Here is a 15,983-nt window from a genome sequence, read left to right on the forward strand (position 1 = left end):
GTGGTGCACACTTGTAATCCCAGCTACTCGGGAGGCTGAGGCATGAGAGTCACCTGAACCCGGGAGGAAGAGGTTGCAGTGAGCCGAGATCATGCCACTGCACTCCAGCCTGGGCGACAAGCAAGATTCCGTCTCAAGAAAAGAAAAAGAAGACACTAGTGACTAGACTGCAAAGTCAGAGCAGAGGCAGACAGCTGTCTCTGATGCTGTCTGAGTGGAAGAATCTCCCTCCAGACCCTAGGGCTCCACCGTTTGCTCTGTCAAACATGTTTGGAATGTTTGAACAATTTTCATCTACCCTTTCCCTGAGAGATTTCAAAGGTGTGACTTCTCAGTTGGGAACCTCTGCTTCAGAATTCTCCTTGTCCTGCTAGAGGGGTGCTGACATGGGAGGGGACAGTAACAGAGTTCAATCTGTACTTCCCCCACCCCCTATCTTGCTGTGCTCCCTGGATCTCTTTCCTGCTGAAAATAAGCTGGACATTAGTATTATGATGAGGAACGTACTTCTGTACTCAGGAAGTTAGTTAATGACCCTCCTGAGCACAAAGGTTACGGCTTTGGTGTCTTTCTGAGCACGTTCTTTTCATATGTGTACCTTTCTTTCACTTGGACAAGGCCCACAGGGAACGATGCGGGACAGACATAGAGCAAAAAATTCACAAGAATGGTATAATAAAAATAACATCTTACAAATAAAGTAGGAGTCCAAAATATTATTTACTGAACCACTTTCTTTCCAGGAAACTGAAAGATTGTATATTGTTTGCTATTATGATGGCATAAACTATCAGCCTGAGAAAATAAGGAAGTGACATTTCTAGTGAATTATTTACAGTGTTCACTGGATGTGCTTCAACATCATTGACATGGGCTATGTAAACAGGATACTGTTGCCTTCTTCAAACAGATACTTCCATAACTGAATGAATGTTATCAGTATCTTATGGTGCCAATATAACGGCAAAAATAAGTCACAAGTGGCTGGGTGAGGCGGCTCATGCCTGTAATCCCAGGACTTTGGGAGGCCGAAGTGGGCAGGTTACTCGAGGTCAGGAGTTGGAAATGAGCCTGGCCAACATGGTAAAACTCCATCTCTACTAAAAATATAAAAATTAGCTGGGTTTGGTGGCATGTGCCTGTAATCTCAGCTACTTGGGAGGCTGAGGCAAGAGAATCACTTGAACCCAGGAGGTGGAGGTTGCAGTGAGCCAAGATCGTGCCACTGCACTCCAGCCAGGTGACAGAGCAAGACTCCGTCTCAGAAAAAAAAAAAGAAAGAAAGAAAGAAAAGAAAATGTCACAAGTGTTCTTTAGGTTTGACAACGATAAAAATTAATGACTGTGCATATAAGCATGTGAAAAAGTCTCAGTAATATGATTTCACACAAATAATTTATTCATATAAAAAGAAAATGTTACTTAAACTGTTGCCAGATCTTACTAAGTGCCTGTGGTTTTAAAGCAAGTGGTGGCAATGATTTATATTTAAATCTGAAAAATCTTGACTTCCCTAAGTTTGACGGTTAAGGAAGGGAAAAATAGGCTGCTTGGTAGCACCTCAGAATAAAGCCTAGAAAGAGGCTCTGGTTCTCCTGCAGATCCCTGGGGTCTCTCTCACACACACTTACTGCTTCCATGGACTTGATCCAGCTGCTCCACAGAACTCAGAGAAAACAGCTTATACCCGGCTTTAGTTCCAATTGCTAGGGACCTGTGGAGGATAATGACAGCATGGGAATGACGACAGGTATTCTAACAACAGATCTGTCTGAAAATAGATACCTTTTGCCCCCTAGCCTCAGGAGTACAGGTAAACAAGCATCTGCAGGAGCTTAGATCCTTGATAACTTCCTAAATGGTGAGCATGCCTTGACAGGCAGGAAGAGTAAAAGAAAAGAAAAAAAAGTCAAAGGCAACTTAAAAAAAAAAAAGTGAAATGGTCAAGGGACATGAAACGGCATAAGTTCTGTCATCCAACAAAATGTCAAAGCTACCAGACATATTTTTTCAATTGGGCAGATAATAGGAAAACTGGAATGTTTAAGAATATTCATAATAGCTCAAAGCTCTACCTCCAACACAACGAAGGGCTCTTCTTGTTGTCTGAGAGGCACTTTACCAGATAAATCATTTTTTCTTTCCTTCATAACTTTGTTTGTTGCTTATAAGAAGAAATACTCCTTCCTTCCTTCCCTCCCTTCTTCCTTCCTTCCTTCCTTCCTTCCTTCCTTCCTTCCTTCCTTCCTTCCTTCCTTCCTTCCTTCCCTCCTTCCTTCCTTCCTCCCTTCCTTCCTTCCTTTTTCTCTCTCTCTTTCTCACTTTCTCTCTTTCTTTTTTTGAGATGGAGTCTCGCTCTGTCACCCGGGCTAGAGTGCAGTGGCACCATCACGGCTCACTACAACCTCTGCCTCCTGGGTTCAAGCAATTCTTCTGCCTTAGCCTCCCAAGCAGTGAGGATCACAGGCATGCACCACCACGCCTGGCTAATTTTTGTATTTTTAGTAGAGACAGAGTTTTACCATGTTGACTAGGCTGATCTCAAACTCCTGGCCTCAAGTAATCCACCTGCCTCGGCCTCCCAAAGTGCTGAGATTACAGGCGTGAGCCACCGCGCCTGGCCTAAGAAACACTTTCACAGTAGGCATAGTAGGTCATTAGTAGGTAAAATTTAATAGATTCTTCCTTTCATCAGTTTCCAGAAAATTGTCCCGATACTTGATACTAGTAGCTCTCACACTTGGATGTACATTAAACTCAGCTGGGAAGTTTAATTGGATTTTCTTTTAAGTTCAAGTACTCTAATAAGCAGCCAAAGTTGGAGAACTCTGCTTTCTACTATGTCCTACAAAGCAATCATCACAACCAACCAACAAACAAAATAAAAACTAAACATTTATCTGGGACAAAGTACCTTTTTACAAAATCTGGTTTTCTTAATTTTTCATTTTTCAATGAGGAGATAAAGATAGGACATGAATCCAGATTTTCTTGGCCTTGTGTTGAAAGTAAACATCAAAGTCAACTTTGTTCAGCAGCTGGGAATCCCCACCCAGCTCTTTCCAGCTGCGCCCTCCGCACCTAAGTGATGAACAGAATCTGACCTGGAGCACACTCACAGCAGTGTGCTTCTCTGAAAGCCAAAGTGAGATTCACTCATTACAGGGAAGCATATACTAAAATAAGCAACTTACTACTACAAGCCTGGATGGCCAAGGCTCTTGTTTCACTAGCCTAAAAAAGAGAAGGTCACATGATTTTCCCTGGAATTTTTTTTTCCCTACCCAAACACTTGTTCTTCCCTGGGACACAGGGATAGGGCAACTACAGTAAACTTTTAATCCACAAGGTAGCTGGTGATGGCTCACAGACCTCCAGCCTGCTAAGTAGCTAAACTGGTGGGTTAGACATTTGCAGCTGTGCACTTAGAACTGGCATTTAGTTCCCAGATTGAGGTATTCATGATGCCAAACAGCAACTGGAAAAGTAAGCCCGGAGCATCTTAAAACTTCAAAAAGTATTTTGTAGTGATTATTGTTTTTAAACTTTCTTCACATAAACTTTTTCACATAAATATAGATGTGTTTGGCTGCAAATTGAGGTTTGTAAAGTTTGCAAGTAAGGAAAGAAATACTGTAACTAGAGTTTTATAACAGTAATGCAAAGTGGCAGCAATTTAAAGTAATTTTCAAACATAAGCCCTGCTCCTGGACCAGAAGAATTCTACATATGAGAAAATCACAGAGTGATGTTTTATGTGATATTTTAGATGATTGATCAATGGCCACGAAAGATTCTGAATCAAGAAATTTAGACTTAGACCTTATTTTGTCCATAAAGTCTTTCTGTAGAAACAAAATTCTAATCACCACTCATGGAAACAGAGCTGGGGACAATATTTATCACTAATCAAATGTAAAATGTACCCAAAGTAGGCTGGGCACAGTGGGTCACACCTGTAATCCCAGCATTTTGGGAGGCTGAGGTGGGTGGATCACTTGAGGTCAGGAGTTCGAGACCAACCTGGGCAATAGGGCAAAATTCCATCTCTACTAAAAAACCAAAAAATTAGCTGGGCGTGGTGGTACACGTTTGTAATCCTAGCTACTCGGGAGGCTGAGACGGGAGAATCGCTTGAACCCTGGGAGGCAGAGGCAGCACTGAGCCAAGATCACAACCACTGCACTCCAGCCTGGGTGACAAAGCAAGACTCTGTCAAAAAAAAAAAAAAAAAAAAAAAAAAAAAAATACCCAAAGTGTGTAGCATGGTACCAAGCACGAAGTATAAGCATAGGGGACTGGTAAGGGTTTGCTGTTTTCACCTACCTTCTTTGGAAATACTGGATCCCAAATTCAGCCTGCATTTATAGAAAAAGACATGGCAATGCACCTAAATATATTCAGGTGAATTGACTTATTTTAAAATCCAATGTCATACCCTCTGTGGCTCAAAGCAACTGACTGTGACAAGAACTTTTATTTATAGGCAAGGCAAAGCTGCCCAGCAGAGCCTCCATCCAAGAAAATAAAACTAACAGTAGGGAGTAAGGAAATTAACTTTCAAAGCACCCTACAGTTTTGATAATAACATTCAATTGCTGTAGAAAGCTGGGACTTTGCATTATTTAATGACTAGAATATAAATTAACACCTTTTTTTTTTCAAATCTAATAATGTTACAAAGCAGAATTTAGAACATTTACTACTTATAAGCAAACTAACCCCCCTTCTTAACTTGTGTTCAATTGGGAAGGAAAACATCACCCAGGCATTTCAACAGCCATGCCCTCTTGCAAAATGTTTCTTACAAAACATCAGGATTTTATCTATACCAGCACTTTTATAAACGGCAGGTCTCAACTCATGAGTGGATCCTAAAACGCAATTCAGTGAGTCACAAGCAGCTTAGAAAAAAACGACATAGAAAATTTGCCCATGATATTTTGTGAATAGTGTATGTGTTATGGGTATTGGGTGATGTTGCAATATGTATTTCTTATTGCGGATTGTGGTCAAGAAAAACTTGAAAGTCACTCAAATAACCAAGCTGTAGAGCTACTCGATTACATGATTACACATATGGTTTTTTCAAACAAAGGCATATTGTTCAGCACCGGGTGTTTTTAAACAGAAACACAAAGAGAATGGAAGCCAGGGTGGCTAATGGTACATAATGGCCTTAATTACACTACTGAAGGATCAATATTAGCATAGCTCAGTCACCAGCAGCCAAGGCACAGAAACTGGTACAGCAGGAAGTGGGAAACTGGGAATCGGTCATCCCCGCCTGATGCTCTGGGTGCACATTCCAAAAAGATGATTCCATATGGTCCCCAGGGCTGGCTTCCATGAAAATAGGGAAAGAAACACGCGTTTGCCTCTAAGTCACAGAATCCTGCAGATGCCTGAAACACACTTCAAGTCCCAGCTCCCTCCCAAAGCCCAAATGTGAACATCAAAGTAAAACATTAAACATCCACTCAAAAACAACAGGGTGGAGCTCCTGTTTCCTGGAGAGAAAGCAGTCTGCGCCCGGGAAAAGAGTCTTGGACTCCGAGAAGGAGATCCTGCCTGGCTGGGTGGGCGATGTGAAAACAGCCAAAGAAATCCAAAGGTTTCTTCCATCCAGAGCGGGCAGGCACGATGCCCTGCGCTGGGGATGGGGCAGGGGCTGGCCTGGCCGCAGGGATAGGCTGCCTCTTCGCTTGAGGCCCTGCCCAGATGCCACGTTGAGATGCTCAAGGACAAATGGGAAAGTTTTTCCAGTACTCTCATCTTCCTGGGCCCCAACTACAGAGTCCTGGATCAACTTGCAACTTCCTCTCCTTTCTCATCTTTTTGTGGCCACTGTCTCTCTTCCCCAGACACCCACTTTGGTCACTGGCTTTCCCACTGCCCTGCTCCCCCCATATTTCGTGGCCCCCGCTGCCCCACCACTCCCTTTGCGAACTCCCTGCTTTCACCCCTGGCCCAACCTTCTGGCTCTCGGAGGACACTGGGAGTGGAGTGGGGTGGGGCAAACCCCACTGCAGGCGTAAGGGGATAACAAGATCCCAACGCGTCCGAAGCAGCCACCGGCCCTCCCGCCGAGGCTGCCTCGAGGCGCAGGCCACAAGTTGCGCTCAGGACGACACCCTGGGTCCTGACACTCTGTCCCCCACCTCCCTGGCAGGGGCCGCGTCGCGACTTACGTGCAGTCCTGGTTGAAAGAGAAGCAGCTGAGCGCCGACTCGACCCCACCCGGGGGAGCGTCCGCGGCCTCGGCCTCCATCGGGGGCTCGGCCCGGGAAGCCGCAGCTCGGAGCCGGCGACAGCCACCTCAGCAGCCCGCCCGCGCCGGCTCCACAGGCCGGGTCGCCGGTCCTGTCCCGCCCCGTCCCCGCCCCGTCCCCGCCCCGTCCCCGGCCTCGCTCCGCCCCTCCTTGCCTCTCGAGCGGGTCCCGAGGACCGGAGCACCTGACAGGGCGGGCCCCCTGCCTCCGGTCACCATTGGCCACGAGCCCAAGCCACGGCGGGCGGACACCGCCTCCTTGGCCAATCCGTGACGGCTGTGGGCGGATCCACCCTGGCGACCCGCCCCTGGCTTCGTAACGCGGCTTTCCATTGGACAAAGGCGCGTGACGCAAAGGCAGCAGGCCCACGTGGTGGTGTTTTCATTGCCGGAGCCGCCCAGCTGGGAAGGAGAGGGAAGAATGAATGCGGCTGGAGCCAGACCTGCTGGTTTCAGTCCGGCAACTGCGTTCGGGCCGCCGCAAGCGGGGCAGGAGGACGCGCTAGTTCCCACCCCGCCCAGACCCCTTGACATGTGTAACTCTGCCTGTTAAACTTACAGAGTTTAGCAGAGAGGGTTAGACTCCAAAGCCCCACCCTTTTGTAGAGTCCTCAAGCTGCATTGAGAGAAGCTCCTGAAATGGGGCTGCCTCAGCCAGAGAGATAGCAAGTTATCTTATCCATTGCCGAGCGGTTGAGAACCTCACTACTTGCCAAGCGCCATACTATGTATGTCATCTTGTTGAATTCTTATAAAACTTGTGTGGAAAATATGATTGTGCTCAATATACAGAAGAGGCAACTGAAGCTCCAAAGCTACACAATTTGTCTAAAGTAGCAATAAATGGTAGAATGTGTATTTGCTTTCAAGACCTGTGCACTAAATAACTGCTAAACAGTTATTTGGCAAGACCTATCCGATCCGTAGCTGAAAAGAAAATGAAAGAGTGTGTAGGGCAGTGTAGTTTATGAAAGGGGTAAAGTCTGGAAGACGTAGCACAATTCAAAACTCACATAATTCGAGATAAACCTTGACAAAGGATCTCTTTTTTCAAGCTAAGTACTGTACATATTTCCATGTGGAATTATTGTCAATACGGTTTATGAATCAGGCGCTCTGCCAGCTTTGGATTGTATAATTGCTGATGGATTTTTAATTCATCGTTTTCAAATTTTGAGATGATATTTTAATTATTGTTATATGACAGTGTCTCAAATCAGCATAATTCAAATTTATTAGGTTGGTGCAAAAGTAATTGCGATTTTTCCCATTTCCCACTTTTAATACCTAGTTTATGACAAAGCCATATATATATATATGTATATTTTTAATCCTGGACCTAGAATAGATGAGCAAAGGGCACTGTTTCACCTAAACCTTTCTGGTTGGATTTCCGGTTTGTGTTTTCTGAGATGCAAATGTAACAGTTTCTTTTCTCAACTTTATTTTTTTTCTCTCCACTGATGTAAAAAATAGTTCAGCTCATAGACTCAGAGATGTTACTGCTCTTTGGCTGATTGTGAGGTGTTGTATAAACTCTCAGAAGTGAATGGAACTGCTGTTTAGATACTTCGTGCCATTTTTGTAACCTCTCAGATCAAAGCTGCTTCCCCCCCACCTTCCAGCTCTGTCAAACGCTGCAGTCATTTCTGTCCTGGTTAGAAAACCTAGAATCTGGCATGCTAGGTGCTAAATTGTTTGGAGAATTACATAAAGCATACCATAAAGTTTTTAAAGTGTAAGCTGTTATTATCAGTTTGTTATTAAGAGTCTGGACTTTATGGGGTAGATGTGGGAGCTGGTGTTAGTTTTTGAGCAGGAGTGTTTCGTGATAAAAGCAGTGTCTTTGTCAGATAAAGTTGGCCAGGGTGTGCAGAACAAATTAGAAGTGGGAAAAGACCTAGAAGTCTTTAGGGGACTAATGTGAAATTCTGGAAGTAAAGGGACAGGAGAGACTAGGCTAAAGTGATGAAAACAAGGCCAGAAAATTAGACCAAATCATGGAGTTGTTTTCAGGCAATGCTGACCAATAGATAAAATGAGCCCCAAATGTGAACTCCACATGTAAATTTCAATTTTCTAGAAGATACATTTAAGAAGGTAAAAAGAAATAGGCAAATTAATTTGAATAATATCATTTATTTAATCTAATATATCCAAAATATCATTTCAATATAAAGATAATCAATATAAAGTTACTGATCAGTTAATTCAGGTTTTAATTTTCTTTCTTTCTTTCTTTTTTTTTTTGAGACAGAGTCTCGCTCTGTCACCAGGCTCACTGCAACCTCTGCCTCCTGGGTTCAAGCGATTCTCCTGCCTCAGCCTCCTGAGCAACTGAGACTACAGGCTACAGGTGGGTTCAAGCCATTCTCCTGCCTTAGTCTCCTGAGCAGCTGGGACTACAGGTGCCCACCACCATGCCCAGCTAATTTTTGTATTTTTAGTACAGATGAGATTTCACCATATTGGCCAGGCTGATCTCAAACTCCTGACCTCGTGATCCACCCGCCTCAGCCTCCCAAAGTGCTGGGATTACAGGCGTGAGCCACCATGCCTGGCCTCAGATTTTAATGTTTTTAGAACTAAATATTGAAAATCTGGTGTGTGTTTTTTACTTACAGCATATCTCAGTTCACATGAGCCACATGTTAAGTGTTCATGTAGCTGGTGGCTACTTTATTCTCAGTAGACTCTTCAGGGACTAAATGACAGGCATGGCAACTAATGGGGAAGGGGGAGGGGCAGGGAAGAAGAGGGAAGAGTCAAAGCTGGTTTCATGGTTGGGAAGGGGAAGCCTGTTGATTTGCTTTTAGAAACTAGATCTTCAGTCAAGTAATGAGGAAGATTTATTTCATTTCAGACACTTTTCATTAGCAGCAGAACTGCATGCTTACTGAAATTAAGGTTTGGATGTAGAGATGTGGCCATGGGAGAAAACTGGTCACCTTCCCAGCCTCAGCCTTCCTGTGAATGATCCCCCTTATATGTTTCTCTCCAGGCTAATGGTCCATTATGCCACCAGCCATGTGGAAATAACGTCCCAGGGCTGCCTCATCTGACTTCATTTTTCCCAAGACAATACGTAAGTCTATATTTTTATATAAATCTATGCCTATTTTAGTAAAAACCTGCATTTGTAGGTAAATTTAAAAACTGATGAAAACTAATTCTTATTTTCAAAAAGTACCTTGTGAGCCAAACTGAATACATCAGCTAGCTGGATGTGGTTTGCGGAGGGCTGGTTTGTGATTTTTGTTAGAGGTGTAAGCAGTCACTTTGAAGAGCTCCACCCTCAAAAAATTTCCCAGAAGTCCATTCATATAAAAAGCCAAGGACAAGGTTATAAATAACTTAAGAAGTGCTGAATCCATTTAATGTCAGACGGGTTTTTCTTTTTTAACATTCTAGTTCTGGGTTCTGTGGAAGAGGACATTCTTGATTTGAGTGTTGGGCTTACGAGCATCCTAATTCTTATAAGTTCTTGCAACAGCAATTTCACTACTAAATAACATCAGCAAAAGGTAATGGGGTAGGTGGGACGGCAAACAATGCTTTGTTCCAATGGGAATAAGATTTTGGCTTCTTCTCTTTCGACTGAAATTCCTAAATGTCTATCTTTTCCCTGAAAAACAAAACAAACAAACAAAAACACCTCCATTATTTCTAGGAAAACTTACTCGTAAGTTACTTACCAGTCAGCAAAATCTGGGAGAATAAAGCTGGGCTCTGGGAATTAAAAACATGTTTGGTAATACAAAATTGCAGGCCACGATTCATCTAATGGAGAGACTTCTTATTTGTGTAACAATCAGGTTGTAATTTTAAAATGCTGATTAGGGCATGCACAGGGCATTCACAGGGGAAGGTGGAAATGAGATGTCCTGTCTGATGCAACACTCCTGTCACCCCATATGGTCACTCATGGCACCCAACCATCTATAATTAGAGTAACTACTAGGTGAACAAACACTGCTCCTGTTCTGTTCTTCTTTTTATAAAGTCCATTCTATTTTTATAAAAGCAAGTTACAGGAAATAATCTCCTTTTTCTTTTCTGCTATGGGGCAATACTCAGAACATGAACTGAGAACGAGTTGAACCCTAATGGGCCAGTTATGTGGCCCTTTGAGAAAGGGTAAAGTAGGAAGGGCCTTGGGACAATGGAGCCAAGAGGGAGAGGGAGGGAAGGGCAATGTGTCAGTACGTGGAGGAAGTTCAAGGAGTCAGCCCTATGGTGCCAGGGGAGAAGAGGAGGGGTTGGGCTGTGGGGTGATTTCTGGGAAAGGAGATGATGGATCTGATTGGCAAGCAGGAAGCCCCAGCCAGAGATCTGGCTGAGCAGCAGGTGCAACTGGGTTTTTGTTTCTAATTATAGACAGTTCGTGTGAGATAGCATGGCTGCAGGGAATGAAGGACCCCTATCATGTGCCCTTGTCCCCCAAATGGAACCATTATTTCTGGATTTATTGATGGAAAGGGGAGAGACAGGGAGCAAAAACTAACAACACTTCGAATATTCCTTCACTTACATATTCCTTCCCAAGAGTCAGGAAAAATGTCATTTCATGAAAGAGTGAACTGATGTCTTAATCTTCATTCTCTCCCCTCACCCATCTTATGTTTGCCTCCAGAATAACCTTCCTGAAACAGCAAGGTGAATCACAGGTTCTCAATACATGCTTGCTGATTGGCTGATGATCACGAAGACAGTTGCTCTCTATGAGTGCTTTTGCTAATGTCCTTTGAGCTGAGAGTCTATTACTCATGCCAGTGCAGAGAGGTTCAATCAGGGTGTGTTTGTTCACTGAGGCATCTTCAGATTGGTCGAGAATACAGAGACGGGTTCAGCAGGTCAGCCGATCACCCTGCCTTAAATTTTAGAGTATAATTATAGGTGATATCTGAAAATAGAAAACCAAGCTTTCTATAAAGCTTGGTTTGGAGCGTCATCCATCTTCTCATTTAACACTAACCACACCTATCTGGTCTAGAAATGTTTATCCCCATCAGGCAGCTGCATATGCCGAAGTGGAGCCTGTTGAGTAAGTTGCCAAAAGCCCGAGCACAGTTTTTGATGCAGGTGTGGTTGTATTCTGTCCCTTCCACTGGGTGCCCGGGTTGCCAGTCCACGCTGTCTCTCGGACTCCTTTGGCTCAAGGCTGGAAATAGAATTGGCATCTTAACCTGTGCTTCATCCTATGAAGGGACAGAGGAGAAAGGGGTGAAGAGATAGAGGCCGAATTATGCCAAGAGGGTCACAGGCTAAGTACAAGGGGGAGAGTGTGGAGTCCTGCAGCTCTTCAAAGGGCACGAACACTTTGCCTACATTTACCAAGGGTACGTCTAGAACAACTCAAAAACGACCTTTGCTCCCAGAGAGTTAGCCTGTGCTCCTGGCTGGGCATGGCTTGTTGGGAAGTGCTGTACTACTTTAGGTTTCTTTCTAGTCTAGCGGTGGTGTAGGGAGTGGTAACCATTTTTTAGAATCAGTCAACCCTGGGAAGAAGGTGGATTCAAAGGCTTTGGGGTGGAGGTGAGAGGGGCGTGGCTAAGAATCCCGAGATTCTTGGTGAACAGTGCCATCTAGTGGTCTGCGTGATTTAGTTCTAGGATGGTTGGGTGGACACCTCAGGAAAAACTGGCTTGAGTGATAAGAGATGGGTAGTCGGTCCGAAAGCCCCAAAAGGTAAGTCTCTGAGGCTGCCTTGTGTATTCTTCCAAAACCTGTTTACTGTCTCTAAATGGAAAACACAGAAGCCTCCCTCACCACTCCCACTGAAGAAGAAGAAGTTTGGAAGGAGTTTGTATAATCATTCATTCATCTGATCAATTTTTTATCACGTGCCTGTTGTGTACCAGCCATGGCCCCAGGTTCTAGGGATATGACACTGTCCGAAATAAATAAAAACCCCTGCCCACCAGGGCAGAGAGACCATCAACAAGAAAAATGAGATGTATAGTTCCTAGATGGCGATAAGTGCTAAGAAGAAACGCACAGCAGTGAAAGCGTGTCTGGGAGTGTGGAGTGTGGGGAGGGGAGATTTTGCATAGGGTGGGAAGGGAAGGCCCCACTGAAAATTTCCATTTGAACAAGACGTCTGGAAGAAAAGGGAGCAGATTATGCAGTTATGGGGGAAAAGGCTCAAAGAGCAACGAGGAGGCAGGGCCACTGGAGTAGGGAAGAAGAGTGGGGAGAACTACAGGTAAAAAGGTCAGAGTGACCTGAGAAATCGCTGGAAGTTCTGACTTACATTGGAATTCGACACAGGCAGCTGTGCTGAAAATAAATTGAAGGTGTCTTGGGAGATTTCGCTTTAGCACGTTCGAGTCTCCAGAAAGCCCAGCATTATGTTTATTGAACATTGTTTCCCAAGTACTTTCCAAGCTTATTTAAAGATAGATCCCTGTCTTCCAGGAACACCCACTACATGTGGGAACCTGAGGAAATGGAAATCAGCTCGGATAAGCAGACTGGAACATTCCCGACAGCCATAAACAAGGCCAGCACAAGGCCAGGCAAAAACCGTGTTTAACCCAAGGCCACACCATAGCTGCAAAATTACTGACACTGGCATGTCTAATCCTTTCTTATCAAAGCCTCTCCCAGACCCACTCGATTTCTCCACTTGCTGAACAAAAATTTTTGAGATACCCAATGAGGAAACCACCCTGCCTCACGACACACGCGTTCCTGACCTGATTCCTGTTTCTTCTACCTTTCCCTCCCTAGCATCACTTAACACAAACCCGGCAAAACATCCCTTTCTCACAGCCTCTTACTGAGATGCCTCATGGTTCACTTGATGTGCACACCCTCTTGCTGCAGGAAGTTAATAAAACTGACATTGCCGAGGTGGATGGATCACAAGGTGATTAGCTAGGTGTGGCGGGGTGCGCCTGTAATCCCAGCTACTCAGGAGGCTGAGGCAGGAGAATCGCTTGAACCCGGGAGGTGGAGGTTGCAGTGAGCCAAGATCACGTCACTGCACACTGCACTCCTGCCTGGGTGACAAAGCGAGACTCCGTCTCAAAAAGAAAAAGAAAAAAAAAAGTGACATTGACAAGATTCATTCCTCTTGTACTTTACCTGTTATCAGAGCCCAGCATTTCATAGAATAAGTTGTAAGAACAGCTGGACAAAATGATTATTTCCTATTATGAAATTCTGAGTCTAAAGATAAGACATTGCATCTCCCCCAAATCTGTCTTGTGTACCAATTGAGAACAGCATCTTAAGAATGAAAAGGGTGAGGAAGTGTGGTTTTTTCTTTTTTTTTTTTTAGACGGAGTCTCACTCTGTCGCCCAGGCTGGAGTGCAGTGGTGCGATCTCAGCTCACTGCAAGCTCCACCTCCCGGGTTCATGCCATTCTCCTGCCTTAGCCTCCCGAGTAGCTGGGACTACAGGCGACCGCCACCACGCCTGGCTAATTTTTTTTGTATTTTTAGTAGAGACGGGGTTTCACTGTGTTAGCTAGGATGGTCTCGATCTCTTGACCTCGTGATCTGCCCACCTCGGCTTCCCAGAGTGCTGGGATTACAGGTGTGAGCCACTGTGCCCGGCCAGCTTATTTTTATAAGTTGCTCCTTGTCTCTCTGGTCCCTTCTGCTGCTAACATTTTTGGCTGAACATTTGTACTATGGGACCTCTTGGCTTGGTGAGGGTTTAATACTCTTCCCTCCTGCCAGAAGCCTCCTTGGAGTTTCTCAGGCAATGCATGGATGTCTGAAGACAGACCAGATTGGTTCTGGGCAAAACAAAGGACATTGTCTCTGCTTTCTATTATTATTATTATTTTTTTAGATGGAGTCTCATTCTGTTGCCCAGGCTGGAGAGTAGTTGTGCGACCTTAGCTCACTGCAACCTTTGCCTCTGGGGTTCAAGCAATTCTCTTGCCTCAATCTCCAGAGTAGTTGGGGTTACAGGCGTGCGCGACCACGCCCAGCTTATTTATTTATTTATTTATTTATTTATAGAGACGGGGTTTCACCATGTTGGCCAGGCTGATCTCGAACTCCTGACCTCAGATGATCCACCCGCCTGGACCTGTCAAAGTGCTGGGATTACAGGCGTGCGCCACCGCGCCCGGCCTGTCTCAGCTTTCTTGAGCTGTAGTGAGTGTATAGGCAATGGTGATTCACAAAAGCAGATTGCATCTTAGAAAGCTCCCTACAGCAGCAGTAGACGATATTGGAGATGGGTGGGTGATGGGGCAGAGACCAGGTGACAGGCTGGTGTGTCAGTCCAAGTCAGACACTGGAACTTAGGTGCTTGCTGCGGGTGGAGGTAGAATGTATAGGACTCAGTGGCCTATTAGATGAGGGAACAGGGAGAGGCAGGTCAGCATGGAGATTGGTTGTCAGTGTAACTTGGGTTTCCTCTGACCTTACTGGCTTCTGCGTGCAAATGGGCCTGTGTTATCAGTTACCCAAATTTCATCGGCTTCTTCTACCTTTTATAGAACATTCAGCTCCCTCCAAAGCCCTTCCTATTAATTACTGGGAATCCCTGGAAACACCACGCACCTGCAGGGACCTGCCCTTTTAGGCGTTGCGCATAGGGGTGTTTGTTTCTGCTGAGGAAGGCCCTTGTGATGGATGCCTCATTGCTGCCACCTGCTGGAGTTCACTGTAACAACACCGAAGTGTTCTTTCCCCCAGTATACACCCTTTCTGCTTGTATTGAAATGATTATTTACGTTTTCTCACTCTCTCTCTCTTTTTTTTTTTTTTTTGAGACAGAGTCTCACTCTGTCACCCAGGCTGGAGTGCAGTGGTGCGATCTCGGCTCACTGCAACCTCTGCCTCCCAGGTTCAAGCGATTCTTGTTCTTCTGCCTCCCGAGCAGCTGGGACTACAGACATCTGCCACCACACCCGGTTCATTTTTGTATTTTTTAGTAGAGACGGGGTTTTGCCATGTTGACCAGGCTGGTCTCGACCTCCTGGCCTCAAAGGATCCGCCCTCCTTGGCCTCCCAAAGTGCTGGGATTACAATCGTGAGCCACCGTGCCCAACCATGTTTTCTCCTATGTTAATGTGGAGAATTATACTGAGTAATTTTTTATTGAAGTGAAATTCACATAAAATTAACCATTTTTAAGTGAACAATGCAGTGACATCTAGTGCGTTCACAATGTTGTGCATCCACCTCTGTTATCTAGTTCCAAAACATTTCCATCACTCCGAAAGAAAACCCTGTACCCCTTAAGCAGGTACTACTCATCCCTCCTCCCCAAGCCCTTGGCAACCACCAGTCAGCTTTCTGTTTCTATGGATTTATCTATTCTGAATATTTCATATAAATGGAATTACACAATATGTGGCCTTTTGTGTCTGGCTTTCACTTAGCAGAATGTTTTCAAGGTTCATCCATGTTGTAGCATGTGTCAGTATTTCATTTCTTCTTATGGCTGAATAGTATTCCTTTGAGTATGCATATCACAATTTTATTCATTTATCAGCTGAGGGACATTTGGGTTGTTCCCATCTTCTGGCTGTTGTGAATATTATGAACATGGGTGTACACGTACTTATTTGGTACCTGTTTTCAATTCTCTTGAGAATGCTCTGAACTCCTAGGAGTGGAATTGCTGGGTCACCTGGTAATTCTATGTTTAACTTTTTGAGGAAATACAAAAATGTTTTTCATAGCAGCTGAACCATTTTACATTCCTGTAGCAGCATACAGGGGCTCCAATTTCTCCATGTCG

General features: G+C 44.7%; 1 protein-coding gene across 2 annotated transcripts in view; it reads right to left on the reverse strand.

Annotated features, from left to right (window-relative positions):
• Positions 1 to 6,358, reverse strand: part of WIPI1 (WD repeat domain, phosphoinositide interacting 1) — a 37,405-nt gene extending 31,047 nt beyond the window's left edge. The window contains exons 1-2 of one of the 2 annotated variants that reach the window (XM_031657163.1): positions 6,192 to 6,358; positions 1,632 to 1,714 (exon numbers count right to left, since the gene is read on the reverse strand). In XM_031657163.1, the coding sequence (XP_031513023.1) occupies positions 1,632 to 1,714; positions 6,192 to 6,271 (163 nt within the window). In that variant the 5' untranslated portion in view covers positions 6,272 to 6,358. Of the gene's footprint in view, positions 1 to 1,631; positions 1,715 to 2,914; positions 4,021 to 6,191 lie in introns of those variants that run through there. The other variant, XM_031657164.1, reaches the window with a different exon arrangement.
• Between the last annotated feature and the right edge of the window lie 9,625 nt (positions 6,359 to 15,983).

The sequence above is a fragment of the Papio anubis genome, chromosome 17 (assembly GCF_008728515.1).
Source record: "Papio anubis isolate 15944 chromosome 17, Panubis1.0, whole genome shotgun sequence".
Taxonomy (NCBI): Eukaryota; Metazoa; Chordata; class Mammalia; order Primates; family Cercopithecidae; genus Papio; species Papio anubis.